The following is a 20562-nucleotide window of genomic DNA, read 5'->3' as shown; positions in this document are numbered from 1 at the left end:
ACAACCTCTCTGGGCAGCCTGCTTCAGGGCTCTGGGACCCTCACAGGGAAGAAGCTCCTCCTCGTGTTGAGGTGGAACCTCCTGTGCTGGAGTTTATTTCCATTGGCCCTTGTCCTATCCCAGGGAGCAAGTGTGCAGAGCCTGTCCCCTCCCTCCTGACCCCCAGCCCTCAGATATTTATAAACATGTATTAAAACCCTTCTCAGTTTTCTCTTCTCCAGACTAAAAAGCCCTTGGGCTCTCAGCCTCTCCTCACAGGGCAGTGCTGCAGTCCCTCATTGATGAGTCTAGCTTAATGGAACTTAATGGAACTGATTGAAAAGTCTCTAAACCAGATCATTTTGACTTTTTTTCTTCTCCAGTTATCTACATATTTGAAGCTTTATCTGGAAAGCCCCTGGGTGATGGAAAGCCCCTAACCCATAAGGTAAGGCAAAGGAGGTAATGTCTCTTTATGATAACACTGAGCTCAGGAATCAATTACAGGCTTGCTCCATAATGGGTTTAATAACTCATTAAAGGTTTGCAGTCTCAGTAGAGAGGAGCTTGACAGCTCTGCCTGTCTCTTATAAAATTACCAAACCCAGGTTCTTTATGCAGTGTTGATGTACAAAGGGATATGCTCTAGGTTGATCTCAAGGGTCTGGGCAGGGCTGGGCACCAGAGGAGTGCCAGAGGCTCTCCAGGAACCCCTCTGCCTTCCCTAAGGGAGAGAGGCTGATGGGCTGGGGAAGAAACTAACCCAGCTGGGATGGGAAGAAGAACAATGCCATGGGATAGAGACACAGAGACACAAACCAAGGTGGAAGCCAAGCCCTGAGGGCAAGGATGGCACCACTGGCACCACTGATGCTGGGGGCAGGCCCTGGGCAAGTCCCAGCCTGGGCTCAGCAGCAGATGGGAAGCAGATTGAGGAGCTGGATGCTGGAGCTGGATTGAGGAAGACAGGGATGGGGCTGGAAGGCAGAAGGGAGAGAGTCCTGCTGGGACAGCAGCCAGGGAAGGAGAGGCTTGAGCCTGGGCATCCCTCAGCTTGCTGCTGAAGATGCCATCCAGGGGCTGCAATGCCTTGGGGGGCACTTGAGGCTCCCCTCTGCTGTCTGCTCCTGCCCACAGCTGCCCCCTCTGCCTTCCTGCCCCCCAAGGTGGGGCAGAGCTGTGGCAGTGCCCTTGGTGTGCAGAGCAGCAAGGCTGAGGCAGAGGCTTTGTGCCCCCCAGGCCTTGGCAGGAGCTCTGCCCCTCAGCTTCTCCCTGCTAGCAGCAGCCCCTGGCTGTGCCAAGCTGCCCTGAGCTTCAGCCAGTGCCTGAGTGAGCAGAGCCTGAGCTGGGCACTGCCAGCCTGAGCAGAGCTGCTGCTGGGCCAGCTCAGAGCAGGACAGTGGTGGTCAGTTCCTGGTTTGTTTTGCCTGCATGTAAGAGCTTGAAACTCTACTTAAATAATTTTGTGGTGCAGTAAAACTAATCAGCTTTTATTGATCAGTTATCAATGCCAACCTCTTAGCACTGAAGAAAAGAACATCAGGGAAAAATTGTCTCTGTTCAGCCTGAGCTTTGACTGGTTTCACTGCAAAAACCATTGCCTGATCTGCAGTTTACTTCTCTTCACCCTTCTGGTGCACACCAAAGGCAAAATGAGGCAGCTGCTTTGGAGGGAGGAGTAAACAGTCAGCTTTAAAGCAGCTTTTGCTTTGGGGCAGCCACTGCATTTCTGTGGTTGACTCCTGAACTGGCTGACACATCTCTGTTGCCATTTCAGTTCTGTCTGCATGAAACTCAGCTCATGGAATGCATCATCACACACAGTGTCTTTGACCATCCAGTTTTCAAGGGCTTTGTGCCTTGCTTTTCAGGAAGCATTCACTTGGCTGAGCCTCACCTTTGCTGTGCTAGGAATCCCCCAGAGCAAAAAGCAGCTCTTGTCTCTTGGTTTTTCTTTACCTTTGCAGACAGAGATTGTGGAAATTGCTTTGGACCAGAGAGGGCTTACAAGTGAAAGAAAAATAGCTTTGATTGATAAGAACAGAGATCTTTACATCACTTCAGTCAAGAGGTTTGGGAAAGAGCAGAAGATTGTCAAAATAGGTAAGGAAAAACAAATCACAATGAAGTTTAACTGGGTGGTGAGAAACAGACTGTGTCACTTGGTCTCTGTACAAGAGACAACATTTGCTTTTGATTTGATAGTGAAATAGAACTAGAAATGTACTGTCCCTGGGCACCACTGAGCAGAGCCTGGCCCCAGCCTCTTGCCTCCACAGCTCCTTTAGCTCTTGCTGAGCATTGCTTAGCTGCCCTCTGGGGCTGCTCTTCTGCAGGCTCTCAGCCCCAGGGCTCTCAGCCTTTGCTCCTCACAGAGCTGCTCCAGGCCCCTCAGCAGCTTTGCAGCCTCCCCTGGACTCTCCCCAGCAGTTCCCTGTCTCTCTTGAACTGGAGAGCACAGACCTGGACAAAATACTCCAGCTGTGGCCTCACTGGGGCAGAGCAGAGAAGGAGAACCTCCCTCAACCTGCTGGCCACTCTCTTCTTCATGCATTCCAGGACCCCACTGGCCTTGTTGCCCTGAGGGCACCTTGCTGGCTGATGGTGAGCTTCTTGCTCCCCCAGCACTCCCAGGTCCTTCTCTGTGGAGCTGCTCTCCAGCAGTCTCCCCTCAGCTGCACTGCTGCAGGAGGCTGTTCCTGCCCAGCTGCAGGCCCCTTGTTGAACTTCACAGACACTTAGGAAGATGTTAAACCAGCTTTTAAACCAATACCCAGATCTGAAGTGTGTCTTCAGAAGTGTGTAACAGAGTATGGGTCAGGGGAGGGGAAGTTTAGAAGGATCAGTTGAGGATCTACCTGAATATCCAAATACATCTGAAACCTTAAAATCACAGCATCACCAAGGTTGGAAGAGACCTTGAGGATCATTGAGTCCAAGCTGTCACCACAGACCTCATGACTAGACCATGGCACCAAGTGCCACATCCAATCCCCTCTTGAACCCCTCCAGGGATTGTGACTCCACCACCTCCCTGGGCAGAATCTTAAGACTCTCTCAGCCTTTTCTCCTCACAGAGATGCTTCAGGCCCCTCAGCATCTTTGGAGCCTCTGCCTAACTCTCTTCAGTACTTCCCTGTCTCTCTTGAAGTGTGGAGGCCAGAACTGGACCCAGTCCTTACAAGCCAGGTTTACCCAGGCCTCCTGAAAGGAACTGAGAGTGTCTGATAGTTACCCATTCCCTGCAGGCAGAGAAATGTTCCTTGTTCCTGAGGTTCCCTGTGCAAATGCATGTTCTTCTCTTCATGGCAAGGTACAATGGTTCAAACTTTGGCCTGGAATGACACATCTAACATCCTCTGTGGCATTCAAGATGCTCATTTCACAGTCTGGTACTACCCCAACACAGTCTATGTGGATAAAGACCTTCTGCCAAAGACTCTGTATGAAAAAGATGGAAGGTAAATGGTTCCAAATGGTATGGTGAGGGATTTGAACCACTTCACTCCTTCCTGCAAGGATGATGCTGAGTTGGGCACTGGAAGCCAACTTCTAGAGTTGGGTTTAGGTTACTCTTTCTTGACTGGTTAAGGAGGAATCCTAGAATGGCTTGGGTTGGAAGGGACCTTAAAAGATCATCCAGGAAAGAGTGGTTTATGTTACATGAGAAAATCTGGCCTTGAAATAATGAGATGCAGTTTAAAAAGGAGAGCAATATCTTGATGCAAACAAAAGGGGGGGAAAAAGTTGTTGTAATCATAGCTTTTGAAATGGTGTCTGAGTTGTTTGTAAACAATAAAGGATGGACCAGGGGTGACCTTCACCTTCACCTTTTGGACATTAGGAAGAAACTCTTTACAATGAGAGGGGTAAAATACTGGAACAGGCTGCCCAGGCATGTGGTTGGGACCCCCAAGAGACTTGCTGTGGCCCTGGGCAGCCTGGATCTAGCAGGAGGTGTCCCTGCAGGGTGCAGTGGGCTTGGACAAGGTCCCTTTTGAGGGTCCCTTCCAGCCCTGTGCAGTCTGTAAACCTGTGAATATTTCTAGCCTCACACATTTAATTCCATTCCACACTTTGTAGCATGGAATTATTCATAAACAATGCCCAGACTGATTATTGCATTCTAAGAGTTATGGGATCCCAAATATTTTATAGTGAAACATGTATTTGAGCATCATACAGTCACAGATAGCACTGGCTTGGAAGGGAGCCTCCAAGGGCATCTTGTCCAACCCCTGCACTCAGCAGGGACACCTCCAACTAGATCAAGCTGCCCAGGCCCACAGCAAGTCTGACCTTGAATGTCCAAAGGGATGGGGCCACAACCACACCTCTGGGCAGCCTGCTCCAGTGTCTCACCACCCTCACTGTGCAGAACTTCCTCCTGCTGTCCAACCTGACTCTGCCCTGCTTCAGTTTCAAACCGTTGTCCCTCGTCCTATCCCCACAGCCCCTTCTGAACTGTCCCTCCCCAGCCTGCTTGGAGTTCCCCTTCAGATACTGAAGTGCAGCTCTAAGGCCTCCCTGGTGCCTTCTCTTCAGCCCCAACTCTCTCAGCCTGTCCCCATAGCAGAGGATCTCCAGCCCCTCTGGTCATCTTGGTGGCCTCCTCTGGACCTTCTCCACCAGGTCCATGTCTCTCCTTGTGTTGGGGGTTTCTGAGCTGGGGACAGGTTGCATTTATTTGCCTTCCAGGCAGTGAATGTGCATAACTGTGATTTTATTCTTAGAGAAGAAGAGGAGAAGGCTCTCAGGGGACCTTGTGGCCTTCCAGTATCTGAAGGGGGCTCCAAGAAAGCTGGGGAGGGACTTTGGAGGGTGTCAGGGAGGGATAGGACTGGGGGGGATGGAACGAAACCAGCAGTGGGGAGATTCAGCTTGGATGTGAGGAAGAAGTTGCTGCCCATGAGGGTGGTGAGAGCCTGGCACAGGTTGCCCAGGGAGGTGGTGGAAGCTTCCTGCCTGGAGGTGTTTGCAGCCAGGCTGGAGGTGGCTGTGAGCAACCTGCTGTGGTGTGAGGTGTCCCTGCCCATGGCAGGGGGCTTGGAGCTGGCTGAGCCTTGAGGTCCCTTCCAGCCCTGACAATTCTATGATTCTAACACTACCTGCTGGCTGTAAGTGCTGAATAATGAGGTGCTTAGCTCTTTATATCCTCTGAAACCAGCTTCAATCACATTGCAGCTCAAAGCAAGCTGTGTTTCTCTTCCTAATACTCTTTTGTTCACTGAGCAAGGAAGATTAACTTTCTTTTGTCTCTCCCCCCCAGTGAATTTAGCAGGAATCCCCAGATTGTGCATTTTGTGGGCAATCTCATCACAATCAGAAGAGCAGATGGTGCCCTTGTTCACCTCAGTGTTTCACCTTACCCTGCCATCCTCCACGAGTATGTCTCTGGTTCCAAGTGGGAAGATGCTGTCAGGTTGTGTCGCTTCATCAAGGTAACTGCTAATGACTGGGAGCATTCAGACACCCTTGCCCTCTAGTTAGTTCCTATTCTCAAGTGTGACACTAGTAGTGGTAGTTGCAAATCCCTTGTTGCATCTCCACAACACCCACCTGCATTATTGCTGATTGTTTTGGGGCTACATTTTTTGGTAACTGCACTGAATTTCAGCATTTTGCTTCCACCTGGTTCATAGAATCACAGAATGGGTTGGGTTGGAAGGGACCTTGAAGATCATCCAGTTCCAAACCCCCTGCCATGGCTAGGGACACCTCCCACTAGCCCAGGTTGCTCAAGGCCTTCATCCAACCTGGCCTTGAACACCTTTAGGGAGGAGGCATCCAGGACCTCCCTAGGCAACCTGTGCCAGTGTCTCACCACCCTCACTGCAAAGAGTTTCTTCCTCATCTCCAGTCTCAGTCTCCCCTCTCCCAGCTCATTGTCCCTCATCCTGTCACTCCAAGCCCTTGTCAAAAGTCCCTCCCCAGCTCTCCTGGAACCCCTTCAGGTGCTGGAAGGTTGCTTTAAGGTCTCCCTGGAGCCTTCTCTTCTCCACGCTAAATAGTCCCAACTCTCCCAGCCTGTCCCCACAGGGGAGCTTCTCCAGCCCTCTGATCATCCTCATGGCCTCCTCTGGCCCCTCTCCAGCAGCTCCAGGTCCTTCTTGTGCTGGGGGCCCCAGAGCTGGAGGCAGTGCTGCAGGTGGGGGCTGAGCAGAGCAGAGCAGAGGGGCAGAATCCCCTCCCTGTGCTGCTGCTCTCCCTGCTCTGGCTGCAGCTCAGCACACAGCTGGCTCTGGGCTGCCAGGGACCACTGCTGGCTCCTGGGGAGTTTGTCACCACCTGACACCCCCAAAGCCTTCTCCTCCTCTCCAGCCACTCCTCACCCAGCCTGGATTTGTGCTTGGGATTGCCCTGACCCAGGTGCAGGACCTTGCCCTGGGCCTTGTTGAACTTCATGAGGTTGGCTTGGGCTCACCTCTGCAGCCTGCCCAAGTGCTTCTGGATGGATCCCTTCCTTCCAGTGTGTCAACCACATCACACAGCTTGGTGTCTTCTCAAACTTGCTGAGGGTGCTTCCATCCCACTGTCCAGACAGCTGACAGAGAAGTTAAACAGCACTGACCCCAATACTTGTCACTGCTCTCCACTTGGCCATTGAGCTGTTGACCACAACTCCAAAGCCCAGAGGGATTTAACCTAGGTCCTCCCAGCACTTAGGAATAAGCCTATTTTTTTAGGACTAGACTAAAAATGATTTGCATCTCCAATAGTTGCTTAGATATTTTTTTCCTCCATGTTTTATTTCATTTGGTTTTGGTTTTCCCCCCTTTGCTTTCATTTGTTTTGTATTTAGGCAACAGCACCAGATGAGGTGAGTCTGGTAGTCTTGAAAAGAAACAAACAAAAATCCCTCTCCCCAAACTCTGCTTCCTTTCCCCTGTTAACTCCTAGAAAATCATTAGAATCAAATAGACTAGACTGGCCTAGAGTAGAATAGAACTAACTAGGTTGGAAAAGACCTTCAGGATCACCAAGTCCAACCTGTCATCCAACACCACCTCATCAACTCAACCATGGCACCAAGGGCCTCATCCAGGCTCTTCTTAAACAGTGATGGTGACTCCACCACCTCCCTGGGCAGCACATTCCAATGGCTAATCTCCTTCTGTGAAGAACTTCTTCCTAACATCAACCTCCCCTGGCACAGCTTGAGACTGTGCCCTCTTGTTCTGCTGCTGGGTGCCTGGGAGAAGAGACCAACCTCTGCCTGGCTACAGCCTCCCTTCAGGGAGTTGCAGAGAGCAAGAAGGTCTCCCCTGAGCCTCCTCTTCTCCAGGCTAAGCAACCCCAGCTCCCTCAGCCTCTCCTCCCAGGGCTGTGCTCCAGACCCCTCCCCAGCTTTGTTGCCCTTCTCTGGACACCTTCCAGCAGCTCAACCTCTTTCCTAACCTGAGGAGCCCAGAACTGGACACAGGACTCCAGGTGTGGCCTCAGCAGTGCTGAGCACAGGGCACAAGGACTTCCCTGCTCCTGCTGGCCACACTCTTCCTGCTGCAGGCCAGGCTGCCCTTGGCCTTCTTGGCCCCCTGGGCACACTGCAGGCTCATGTTCAGCCTACTATCGACCACTACCCCCAGGTCCCTCTCTGCCTGGCTGCTCTCAGCCACTCTGCCCCCAGCCTGTAGCACTGCCTGGGGTTGTTGTGGCCAAAGTGTAGAACCTGGCACGTGGATGTGTTCAGTCTCCTGCCCTTGGACTCTGCCCACCTGCCCAGCCTGTCCAGGTCCCTCTGCAGAGCTCTCCTGCCCTCTAACAGATCAACTCCTGCCCCCAGCTTGGTGTCAAACTTACTGCTGATGGACTCCATCCCCTCCTTCAGATCATCAGTAAAGATATTGAACAGGATGGGGCCCAGCAGAGTTCTGCACTTTCCTATCATGACCTTGGATGTGTCTTTCAAATACTTTGGGGTTTGCACTGTTAAATCACTGCACCCTCAGAGGACCAGGGCTGTCTGCTGCTTTGCAGTGTGTTAGTTATGCCTTCTACAGTAGCCTTTGCTTCCTGTGTCTGGCAGTGGGAACTGGGGTTTTGGACCTCAGATCCAATCTTACATTAGCTTGAGTCACCTCAGTGCATCACCTCACACCATCTGTACTGGGTGGGGATGTTCATTCTATCACTTCTTTCTGAGCAGTATGAAGGTGTTCAAGGATTTTGGGGGGGGGGTCAAACTTCTCATTCATTCTCATTCTTAGGAGCAGAGTCACCCCAAAGGACTTCAGTGCTGCTTCTAAGGCGGAGCGCTGGGCATTGCTGGGGGCTTCTCTGGGGAAATGCTGATGTGTTTGACATGGTTCTTCACTCTCCTTTTTCTCTCATGAGCTCTTCCTCATCTCTTAACAAGCAGGGGAGGTTTGTCTCTCAAGAAAACAACAACTGTGCAAGAGTGTTTTCAGAGTGAGGAACATTCACATCATCTGAGTTTAAGCATCCAGCTTTGGTAACTTAGGTGTTCAAGGCCAGGTTGGATGAGGCCTTGAGCAGCCTGAGCCAGTGAGAATCAGAGAATCAATAAGGTTGGAAAAGACCTCAGAGATCATCAAGTCCAACCTGTCACCCAACACCTCCTGACTGCTAAACCATGGCTCCAAGTGCCACAACCAATCCTCTCTTGAACACCTCCAGGGATGGGGACTCCACCACCTCCCTGGGCAGCACATTCCAATGGCTAACAACTCTGGGAAGAACTTTCTCCTCACCTCCAGCCTAAACTTCCCCTGGCACAGCTTGAGACTGTGTCCTCTTGTTCTGGTGCTGGCTGCCTGGGAGAAGAGACCAACCCCCACCTGGCTACAACCTCCCTTCAGGGAGTTGTAGACAGCAAGAAGGTCTCCCCTGAGCCTCCTCTTCTGCAGGCTAAGCAACCCCAGCTCCCTCAGCCTCTCCTCACAGGGCTGTGCTCAAGGCCTCTCCCCAGCCTCGTTGCCCTTGCCTGGATATGTTCAAGAGGTGTCCCTGCTCATGGCAGAGGGTTGGAACTGGCTGATCTTCAAGGCCCCTTCCAACCCAGTCCATTCTATGAATCTATGAATCTCAGTCTTTGAAGACTTCTCCTCCTCCTCTCATCACAAAACACAATTTTGTGAGGACTTCTTTGAAGACTTCTCCACTGATGGCAAACCAAAGCTTTTATCTAAACCATCCCAAATTAGAATAGAACAGAATTAACCAGGTTGGAAAAGACCTTTGAGATCATTGAGTCCAACCTATCACCCAGCACCATCCAATCAACTCAGCCATGGCACCAAGGGCCTCAGCCAGGCTCTTCCTAAACACCTTCAGTGTTGGTGACTCCACCACCTCCCTGGGCAGCCCATTGAGTATCCTTTCTTTTTCACCATTTCTGATGCTTGGGTTGAGGGGTGCCCTGGAATCCCCTTACATCAGGGTAAACAGAGAGCCAGCACAGCAAGTCTTGCCTTGAGCACTTTGTCTTTCATGACTGAAAGAGTTCTCAAGGGCTCGCAAAGGATGCCCAGGGAGCTGGTTGAATCCCCATCCCTGGAGGTGTTCAGAGGCACAGAGATGTGGTGCTGAGGGACATGGCTTAGCAGCAGCTTTGGCAGGGTTAGAGAATGGTTGGAATGAGAATGAGGCTGTTCAGTCTGGAGAAGAGAAGACTGAGAGGGATCTGATCAATGTCTATCAATAGCTGAGGGCTGGGGTCAGGAAGGAAGGGACAGGGACAGGCTCTGCTCAGTTGTGCCCTGGGATAGGACAAGGAGCAATGGATGGAAACTACAGCACAGGAAGTTCTACCTCAACATGAGGAAGAACTTCTTTACTGTCCCTCAGCCTTTCTTCATAAGAGAGCTGTTTCAGTCCTCTAATCACCTTGGTAGCCCTTTGCTCTACCCTCTCCAGCAAATCCCTTACACAAGGGCAGAGTAGAGGGGGGCGCTGGTCACAGGCTCACAGGATGTTAGGGGTTGGAAGGGACCTTTGAAGATCATCAAATCCAATCCTCCTGCCAGAGCAGGGCCAGAGAACCCAGCACAGGTCCCACAGGAACACATCCAGGCAGGGCTGGAAAGGCTCCAGAGAAGGAGACTCCACAACCTCTCTGGGCAGCCTGCTCCAGGGCTCTGGGAGCCTCCCAGTGCAGAAGTTCCTCCTCATGTTGAGCTGGAACCTCCTGTGCTGCAGTTTCCATCCATTGCTCCTTGTCCTTAGTCATAAGGTGATGCCTTGGCAAGAGTTCATCACTGGCTGAGCTGCTGATCCTCAGCTGATCACATCATCCTCTTTATGAGGGGCTCTGAGAAAGAATCAATTAGTGACATCCTAATAAGAGACCTTGAGCACAGTGCCACAAGTGGCACACTGAGAAGCACAGTGGTGTTCTGCATCATTTTCAGGGCCTGTGTGCTGCCTTTGAGCAGTCATTTTTAGCATGCTAGTAAATAGCTGAAGGTTCAGGAACTGCCTTTGGTTTCATTTGCAGGATCAAACTCTGTGGGCATGCTTGGCTGCTATGGCAGTTGCCAACAAGGACATGGCTACAGCAGAGATTGCCTATGCAGCCATTGGGGAGGTAAGGAAGTGCTGTCACTGCCCATCAAATCCTTGCAGTACTCATTTCACTGATTGGTTCCCCCTTAATTGAACTGTTTTACATCTCATCAACAGATTGACAAAGTTCAGTACATCAACTTCATCAAAGACCTTCCATCAAAAGAGTCCAGGATGGCTCACATACTGCTCTTCAGTGGAAACACCCAGGAAGCTGAAACCCTCCTGCTTCAAGCTGGCCTCATCTACCAAGCTATTCAAGTCAACATTACCCTTTACAACTGGGATAGGTAGCACTTCTGCCAACACACCATGGACTCATACAATGGGTTGGGTTGCAGGGGAGACCTCAAAGACCTAATTCCAACCCCCCTGCCATGAGCAGGGACACTTCCCACTAGCCCAGGTGGCTCAAGGCCTCACCCAACCTGGCCATGGACAAGTCCAGGGATGGGGCATCCACAACCTCCCTGGGCAACCTGTTGCATGCTTATAAAGACTTAAGCTCTAAGTTACTTAGTTCAGTTCATACAATAGATTGATAGAATGGTTTGGGTGGGATGGGCCCTTAAAGATCATCTCATTCCAACCCCCTTGCCATGGGCAGGGACACCACTTGGCTTGTTGAAGAGGCTGAGATGACTAATTTCCTGTCTGTGATTTACCAAAGATGAAGTAAATCACAGCCTAGAGCAACCTTGGAACCCAAGGCCTGAGGGCAAGGATGGCACCACTGGCACCACTGCTGCTGGGGGCAGGCCCTGGGCAAGTCCCAGCCTGGGCTCAGCAGCAGATGGGAAGCGGATTGAGGAGCTGGATGCTGGAGCTGGATTGAGGAAGACAGGGATGGGGCTGGAAGGCAGAAGGGAGAGAGTCCTGCTGGGACAGCAGCCAGGGAAGGAGAGGCTTGAGCCTGGGCATCCCTCAGCTTGCTGCTGAAGATGCCATCCATGGGCTGCCATCCCTTGGGGGGCACTTGAGGCTCCCCTGTGCTGACCAGAGGGGGCCACAAAGATGATCCAAAGACTGGAGCAGCTCTGCTGGGAGCACAGGCTGAGGGAGCTGGGGCTGTGCAGCCTGCAGAGGAGAAGGCTCCAGGGGCACCTCCGAGCTGCCTGCCAGGACCTGAAGGCATCCTGCAGGAAGGCTGCAGAGAGACTTTTGCTGAGGGGGGCTGGAGCCAGGCCAAGGGGGAATGGTTGGAAGCTGAGGCAGAGCAGGGTCAGAGTGGAGCTGAGGCAGAAGTTGTTGCTTGGGAGGGTGGTGAGAGTGTGGCCCAGGCTGGCCAGGGAGGCTGTGGCTGCCTCCTTGCTGGGGGTGTTGAAGGCCAGGCTGGCTGAGGCCTTGAGCAGCTGAGTGGAGCTGAGAGGTGTCCCTGGGCATGGTGGGGAGCTTGGAGCAGAGGAGCTCTGAGCTCCCTTCCAACCATCCAGTGAATAACCAGAGGAGTAACCTTTTATTTCCTGCCCTGTTGAGAAGACAGAAATATCCTGTGACCAAAGTGCAAAGCATGCTTGGAAGCATTTTGAAATAACATTCTGCTTTTTCATCCCCAGTGAAGCCCTTGGTGATCCCTCAAACTGTGGGTGACCCTCAAAGAATCAAAGCTGTTTTGCAATGGCTTGTTGCTAAAAATAGAGAGCTGGCAATTCAGGCTCCCAGCCCTGTGTAGGTGGCTGAAGCATGAATGAGGCCTGAGAAAACAAAGGAGGAATTTCTCCTTCTAAACAAACCCCCACGTTTTCTAGCAGAAGCTGGCAGGCTCTTGAGCAGTCATTTCCCACTTACAGCACTGGGGGCAAGTTGGTGGTGTGCCATCTCCCCCCCCCCAGATCTCTGGAGGGGTTGTTATGTTGCCTCAGATGTGTCAGCTGAAAGCAGCAGCTATGAAGTGCTCACAGAATGGGTTGGGTTGGAAGGGACCTTCAAGATCATCTAATTCCTACAGCCCTGCCATGGGCAGGGACACCTCCCACCAGCCCAGGTTGCTCAAGGGCCTCATCCAGCCTGACCTTGAGCACCTCCAGGGAGGAGACATCCACAGCCTCCCTGGGCAGCCTGTGCCAGTGTCTCCCCACTCTCCCACTGTCAACAATTTCTTCCTAGTCTCCCCTCTTCCAGCTCAAAGCCATTGCCCCTTGTGCTATCACTGCAAGCCCTTGTGAGAGTCATTCATCATTGGGATGTGCTGCCTAGGGAGGTGGTGGAGTCGCCATCCCTGGAGGTGTTCAAGAGGGGATTGGATGTGGCACTTGGTGCCATGGTCTGGTCATGAGGTCTGTGGAGACAGGTTGGACTGGCTGATCTTTGAGGTCTCTTCCAGCCTTGGTGATACTGTGAGACTGTGGCAAGTCCCTTCCCAGCCCTCCTGTAGCCCTCTTGTGCCATGAGAAGAAAACAGATGAGAAAGAAAACCTATGGGAAGAGAACAGATGTGGGAGTCATCAGTTATAAAACCCACTGGCTAATCATTCCCACCTAGAGAATATTGACACATGCTGTGCAGCACACACTGGGAGTGTTTAGTAGATGATAATATAAAGTATTACATCAATGGTTATTCTGCCACTGCACTCTGCTCTGCTGAGACCTCACCTGCAGTGTTGTGACCAGCTCTAGAGCCCTCAGCATGGGAAGGACATGGACCAGATGGAGTGGCTCCAGGGAAGGCCACAAAAATTATCAGGGGGTTGTAAAACCTCTGCTGAGGCACCTGGGGCTGTTCAGCCTGGAGAAGAGAAGGCTCCAGGGAGACCTAATAGCAGCCTGCCAGTACCTGAAGGGGGCCACAAGAAGGCTGAAGAGGAACTTCCCATAGGCCTGCAGTGACAGGACCAGGGGCAATGGTTTGAAATGAGAGGAGAGCAGATTGAGACTGGATGTGAGGAACAAGCTCTGCACCAGGAGGGTGGTGGAACACTGCAATAGGTTGCCCAGGAAGGTGGTTGAGGCCTCATCCATGGAGATACTCAAGGTGAGGCTCACAGGGCTCTGGGCAACCTGAGCTAGTGTGAAGTGTCCCTGCCCATGGCAGGGGGGTTGGAACTAGATAATCCTTGTGGATCATTAGAGGATGACTAGGGGGCTGGAGCTCCTCTCCTATGAGGATAGACTGAGGGAGTTTGGGCTCTTCAGTCTGGAGAAGAGAAGGCTCCCAGGAGACCTTCTTGTGGCCTTCCAGGATCTGAAAAGGGCTCCAAGAAAGCTGGGGAGGGACTTTGGAGGGTGTCAGGGAGGGATAGGACTGGGGGGGATGGAGCAAAACTAGAAGTGGGGAGATTCAGCTTGGATGTTAGGAAGAAGTTTTTGCCCATGAGGGTGGTGAGAGCCTGGCACAGGTTGAAGCCTCCTGCCTGGAGGTGTTTGCAGCCAGGCTGGCTGTGGCTGTGAGCAACCTGCTGTGGTGTGAGGTGTCCCTGCCCATGGCAGGGGGCTTGGAACTGGCTGAGCCTTGAGATCCCTTCCAGCCCTGACAGTTCTGTGATGCTATGATCTAGTTGGGGATGTCCCTGCTGACTGCAAGGGGGATGGACTGGTTGACTTTGGGAGGTCCCTTCCAACCCAGACCATTCTATGATTCTGGCACTGTCCAGAAGTGATTTCTTACTGTAACAAAGTTATTAAAAGTTCTTTTTACCCCTTGATCCTGAGAGTGCCAAGCCATTCTCTTGTATTCTACTGCTGGCTGCCTGGGAGAAGAGACCAACCCCCACCTGGCTACAACCTCCCTTCAGGGAGTTGCAGAGAGCAAGAAGGTCTCCCCTGAGCCTCCTCTTCTGCAGGCTAAGCAACCCCAGCTCCCTCAGCCTCTCCTCCCAGGGCTGTGCTCCAGACCCCTCCCCAGCTTTGTTGCCCTTCTCTGGACACCTTCCAGCAGCTCAACCTCTTTCCTAACCTGAGGGGCCCAGAACTGGACACAGGACTCCAGGTGTGGCCTCAGCAGTGCTGAGCACAGGGCACAAGGACTTCCCTGCTCCTGCTGGCCACACTCTTCCTGCTGCAGGCCAGGATGCCCTTGGCCTTCTTGGCTACCTGGACTTGATGATCTCAAAGGTCTTTTCCAACCTGGTGAATTCTAGTCTAGTCTATTTCTATTTCTATTCTATTCTATTCTATTCTATTCTATTCTATTCTATTCTATTCTATTCTATTCTATTCTATTCTATCCTATCCTATCCTATCCTATCCTATCCTATCCTATCCTATCCTATCCTATCCTATCCTATCCTATCCCTTATCCTATCCCTTATCCTATCCCCTATCCTATCCCCTATCCTGTCCCCTATCCTATCCCCTATCCTATCCTATCCTATCCTATCCTATCCTATCCTATCCTATCCTATCCTATCCTATCCCCTTGAACTAAGCAGTCTCCTCCTGTCAGACTGCAGCCATGTGATGAGGCTGTCAGTGCCTGGGTGTTTCAGAGCACACATCCTCAAGGAGACAGTCTCCTCTGCTGGCTACTTTTAACCCCCTGTGACTGATACTACTTGGCACCATAGGGTAGGGATCTTTGCCTGCAGCCCAAACACTGCTCAGCATGTCGTTTGGCAAAGCCATGGTGACTGAAGTTGTGCCAGAGCACTTCCAGAGCCTGACAAACCCTTTTGTGTTGTGTTGCAGGGCTCTGGAGCTAGCAGTGAAGCACAGGACACATGTTGACACGGTGCTGGCTTACCGACAGAAGTTCCTACAGGACTTTGGGAAAACAGAAACCAACAGAAGGTTTTTGCAGTATGCAGAAGGTGTAAGTACTCCTCCCAGGTATTCCTGCAGCTTTAGGTCAGCTTCATCCAACCTGATCTCTTTCTATGCCCAGGTGGCTGCCTGGTGGATGTGGGGCAAGCTGTGGATGGAGTCTGCCTGGACTTCAGCAAGGCCTTTGACACCGTCCCCCACAGCAAACTGCTGGCCAAGCTGTCAGCCTCTGGCTTGGACAACAGCTATGCCCTCTGCTCAGCACTGGTTAGGTCACACCTTGAGTCCTGTGTCCAGTGCTGGGGCTCCTCAGGTTAGGAAAGAGGTTGAGCTGCTGGAAGGTGTCCAGAGAAGGGCAACAAAGCTGGGGAGGGGTCTGGAGCACAGCCCTGGGAGGAGAGGCTGAGGGAGCTGGGGTTGCTTAGCCTGGAGAAGAGGAGGCTCAGGGGAGACCTTCTTGCTCTCTGCAACCCCCTGCAGGGAGGTTGTAGCCAGGTGGGGGTTGGTCTCTTCTCCCAGGCACCCAGCAGCAGAACAAGAGGACACAGTCTCAAGCTGTGCCAGGGGAGGTTTAGGCTGGAGGTGAGGAGAAAGTTCTTCCCAGCAAGAGAGATTGGCCACTGGGATGTGCTGCCCAGGGAGGTGGTGGAGTCCCCATCCCTGGAGGTGTTCAGAAAAGGCTTGGATGTGGCACTTGGAGCCATGGTTTAGTTGTCAGCAGGTGTTAGGGATGGGGTTGGACTGGATGATCTCTAAGGTTGATTCTGAGTTTTTCTCTGGTGTGGTTAGCATCTGTGTGACATCTGGGAGAGCAAACACATTCTTGCTGGGAGCTCCATAAAGCTTGCAGGCATCAGATGCAAAGCACCTGGGGCCAGTAAATGCATCCTGAAGTGAAGGATTAACCTCTTCCCATGAGAAGGTTGGGCTTGCAGTCACACCTCCCCTCAGAGAGGATCTGCTCTGCTATTTCATGACTTAGTTAACAGAGCAACAGCTACTCTGAAAATTCCCTCTGCAGCACTTGAGATTCTTTTCCCATCCCATTACTGTCAGGCTGAATTCTTCAGCAGTGAAGCTCCACTTCCCCACTGTACTTTTGCCCAGGTTTCTGACATGTTTTTCTAGTCATCAAGTGCACCATGAGCCAGTGTCAAGCATTGCTGGAAGGAAAGACAAGTGGGGGACCCTGCTCTACCCCCACAGACTGGGTTGGGTTGAAAAGGACCTTTCAGGCTCAGCCAGTCCAATCCCCCTGCAACCAGCAGGGACATCCCCACCCAGAGCAGGTTGCTCACAGCCCCAGACAACCTGACCTGCAATGATTCCAGGCATGGGGCAGCTCCCACCTCTCTGAGCACCTGGGACAGGCTCTCACCTTCTTCAGTGTAAAAAATTCCTCCTTTCCCTCTAGCCTGCATCTCCCTCTTTCAGTTCAAGCCATCCCCCCTGGTCCTGTCCCAACAGGCCCTGCTCAGAAGTCTGTCCCCAGGTTTCTGCTCAGCTCCTTTCAGCACTGCAAGGCCACCAGAAGGTCTCCAGGAGCCTTCTCTTCTCCAGGCTGCCCAACCCCAACTCTCTCAGCCTGGCCTCACAGCAGAGGGCTTCCAGCCCTGCCAGCATTGCTGTGGCCTCCTCTGGCCCTGCTCCACCTACTGTGATGCAGCCCAGGACAAGGTTGGCTCTGTGCTGGCAGCTCTCAGTGCCAGCTCATGGCCAGCTTTGCACCCCCCAGAACTCCCAAGTCCTTCTCCACAGTGCTGCTCTCCAGCCCTTCCCCCCCCAGCCTGTGTTGATACCAGGGATGTAGTCCCTACTCTGAACACTCTGAATGCTTCATTGCTGTGAGGTAAAGCCTTCCAGAAACAAACCCAAACCCCCTCCAAGTTGTCTGGAATGTCACCCAAATCACATAGAGCCAGAAGCTGATGAGTCTCTGTAGCTGGAGAACTGCCAGGGTAAAGCTCAAACATGTATTGATGGAGAAGACACATGTCCAGCAGCAATCTGATTTCTGTCAGAGCAGATAACTACTGTAGTATACTGTCAGGTTACTTGGGGGGCCTTCAGGTGCAGAGAGCAGACATCACTGCATGTGTTACTGAGAAGGAGCTACATTCTCAGTGATCAGGTGTCCTTGCATTTAAATTGGATGCAACTTACAGAATCAGAGAGTGGCAGGGGCTGGAAGGGGCCTCTGGAGATCACCCAGTCCCAGCCCTGCCTGCTAAAGCACAGCAGCTTGCCCAGCAGCACAATGCCCAGCGGGGGTTGGAAGCTCTCCACACCAGGAGACTCCACAACCTCTCTGGGCAGCCTGCTCCAGGCCTCCAGGACCCTCACACCAAACAACTTTCTCCTCCTCTTCAGATGGAACCTCCTGGGCGCCACTTTGTGCCCACTGCCCCTTGGCCTGTCCCTGGGCACCACTGAGCAGAGCCTGGCCCCAGCCTCTTGCCCCTCACAGCTCCTTTGTCTCTTGCTGAGCATTGCTCAGCTGCCCTCTGGGGCTGCTCTTCTGCAGGCTCTCAGCCCCAGGGCTCTCAGCCTTTGCTCCTCACAGAGCTGCTCCAGGGCTCTCAGCAGCTTTGCAGCTTCCTCTGGACTCTCTCCAGCAGTTCCCTGTCTCTCGAGCTGCAGAGCCCAGACCTGGACCCAGTACCCCAGATGTGAACTCATTAGGGCAGAGAAGTGTGGGAGGAGAACCTCCCTTGACCTGCTGGCCACACTCTTGTTAGTAAATGTGTGAAGGTGAGGCACAATCTGTGTCCTGCCCACCAGGCACAAAGAGATGGATCCATGTTTGTTCAAACATCCCAATCTCATTATGTTTTCAAGGTGGGAAGCTGAGCCTGGCAGACCTCAGCTGTGCCTTTGTGCATCCTGAGGTCACTGAGCTGGAGCTGAGCAAAGCCTTGGGCACTGTCCCACACCACAGCCTGGGCTCCAGGCTGGGGCAAGAGGGGGTCCATGGGTGGAGCATTCAGTGCATACAGAGCTGGCTTGAGGCCTGCACCCAAAGGGTGGCTGGCAATGGGTCCATGGCCAGCTGGAGGCCAGGGACAAGTGCAGTCCCTCAGGGATCAGTCCTGGGCCCAGGCTTGTTCAACATCTCTGTGGGTGCCATGGACAGTGGCACTGAGTGCACCCTCAGCAGGGTTGCTGATGACACCAAGCTGTGTGGGGCAGCAGACAGCTGGAGGGAAGGATCCATCCAGAGGGACCTGGAGAGGCTGCAGAGCTGGGCACAAGCCAACCTCAGGAGGTTCAACAAGACCAAGGGCAAGGTCCTGCAGCTAGGGCAGGGCAATCCCAGGCACTGATACAGGCTGGGAAGGGACTGGCAGGAGAGCAGCCCTCAAGAAAAGGCCTTGGGGTGCTGGGGGAGGAGAAGCTCAACAGGAGCCAGCAGGGAGCACTTGCAGCCCAGAGAGCCAAGCAGAGCCTGGGCTGCAGCAAGAGAAGTGTGGCCAGCAGGGCCAGGGAGGGGATTCTGCCCCTCTGCTCCACTCTGCTGAGACCACAGCTGCAGCTCTGGGGCCAGGTCTGGAGCCTCTGTGCCAGGAAGGATCTGGAGGGGCTGGAAGGTGTCCAGAGCAGGGCCAGGAGGAGGAGCAGAGGGCTGGAGCTGCTCTGCTCTGGAGACAGCCTGAGAGAGTTGGGGTTGTGCAGGCTGGAGAGGAGAAGGCTCCCAGGAGACCTTCTGGTGGCCTTCCAGGGTCTGCAGGGGGCTGCAAGAAAGCTGGGGAGGGACTTTGGAGGGTGTCAGGGAGGGATAGGACTCAGGGGGATGGAGCAGAACTAGAAGTGGGGAGATTGAGCTTGGATGTTAGGAAGAAGTTGTTGCCCATGAGGGTGGTGAGAGCCTGGCACAGGCTGCCCAGGGAGGTGGTGGCAGCCTCCTGCCTGGAGGTGTTTGCAGCCAGGCTGGAGGTGGCTGTGAGCAACCTGCTGTGGTGTGAGGTGTCCCTGCCCATGGCAGGGGGCTTGGAGCTGGCTGAGCCTTGAGGTCCCTTCCAGCCCTGCCAGCTCTGTGATGCTATGATTCCATCAGTACAAGCTGTCACTCATGTGAGGGAGAGAATGGTTGCTATGGGCACTTTGCATCTTCCAGTTACCCTCTGAGTCTGACCTCTCTGCACTCACTTTTGTCTCGTTGCAGCTGGAGGTGGACTGGACTAAAATCCAAGCCAAGATAGAGATGGAAATTGCTAAGGAGAGGGAAGGAGCAGCGGCTGGGGCCGCGGGGAGAGCCAGCGTCACCGTCCAGCAGTGACTGTGCCCCTGGGCACCACCTCCAGCGCTGCTTCTGCCATCCTCTGTGCTCATCTGACAGATGTCAATGAAACCCCCCCAGCAAGCAGCCTCTATGCAGCAGGAGAGAGCTGCAGTGGTTCAGGCAGAGTGATTTGCTGACTAGTCTTGTTCTGAGCTCTGCTTCTCTGCTGATGCCTTTCTCCAGTTCGTAGCTGCCTTGTAGTCCACAAAACAAGGCAAAAACCGACAGGGAAATTCACTTTGCTCTTCCCATTAGTGGCTTTCAAATGTGCTTGCCATTAAGATGATTCAACCTTGGTTGCCTCTTAAGTACCAATTTGCCACATGGAAGCACCTGGTTAAGTAGTTTGGCTTTTCCTGCAGCCTCCAAGACCTCAGCAAAGCTTTGTTTAAATGGCCCTGTGACAAACTCGGCCACCTCTGAGTGCTGAAGGCTTCAGAAGGGGCTTGCACCTGGAGGCTTTCACTCCCAGTTACAGTAACACACATTTCTCCTGATACTTCTGTCCTTGCAAGTTCCTCACTAGATTATTTTACATGACTTCAGCAGCTTGGGGTTTCATCATACAATCATCATGGAACCACAGAGTGGCTTAGATTGGAAGGGAGCTCAGAGCTCCTCTGCTCCAAGCTCCCCACCATGCCCAGGGACACCTCTCAGCTCCACTCAGCTGCTCAAGGCCTCAGCCAGCCTGGCCTTCAACACCCCCAGCAAGGAGGCAGCCACAGCCTCCCTGGCCAGCCTGGGCCACACTCTCACCACCCTCCCAAGCAACAACTTCTGCCTCAGCTCCACTCTGACCCTGCTCTGCCTCAGCTTCCAACCATTCCCCCCTGGCCTGGCTCCAGCCCCCCTCAGCAAAAGTCTCTCTGCAGCCTTCCTGCAGGATGCCTTCAGGTCCTGGCAGGCAGCTCTGAGGTGCCCCTGGAGCCTTCTCCTCTGCAGGCTGCACAGCCCCAGCTCCCTCAGCCTGTGCTCCCAGCAGAGCTGCTCCAGCCCTTGGAGCATCTTTGTGGCCCCCTCTGGTCAGCACAGGTGACCCTCAAGTGGCCCCCAAGGGATTGCAGCCCATGGATGGG

At 53.1% G+C, this 20562-nt stretch overlaps 1 protein-coding gene across 1 annotated transcript in view; it reads left to right on the top strand.

Annotated features, from left to right (window-relative positions):
* The window catches only part of IFT80 (intraflagellar transport 80), a 70340-nt gene extending 50658 nt beyond the window's left edge, over nucleotides 1–19682 (top strand). The window contains exons 13-20 of the mRNA XM_054175559.1: nucleotides 363–427; nucleotides 1947–2082; nucleotides 3293–3440; nucleotides 5249–5420; nucleotides 10436–10525; nucleotides 10621–10793; nucleotides 15130–15253; nucleotides 19367–19682. Of these exons, the coding sequence (XP_054031534.1) occupies nucleotides 363–427; nucleotides 1947–2082; nucleotides 3293–3440; nucleotides 5249–5420; nucleotides 10436–10525; nucleotides 10621–10793; nucleotides 15130–15253; nucleotides 19367–19480 (1022 nt within the window). The 3' untranslated portion in view covers nucleotides 19481–19682. The remainder of the gene's footprint in view (nucleotides 1–362; nucleotides 428–1946; nucleotides 2083–3292; nucleotides 3441–5248; nucleotides 5421–10435; nucleotides 10526–10620; nucleotides 10794–15129; nucleotides 15254–19366) is intronic.
* Nucleotides 19683–20562: the final 880 nt, after the last annotated feature.

This window comes from Dryobates pubescens, chromosome 32 (genome assembly GCF_014839835.1).
Source record: "Dryobates pubescens isolate bDryPub1 chromosome 32, bDryPub1.pri, whole genome shotgun sequence".
Classification (NCBI taxonomy): domain Eukaryota; kingdom Metazoa; phylum Chordata; class Aves; order Piciformes; family Picidae; genus Dryobates; species Dryobates pubescens.
The sequence above is the reverse complement of the archived record's forward strand: the minus strand, read 5'-3'. Positions and strand labels throughout refer to the sequence as shown.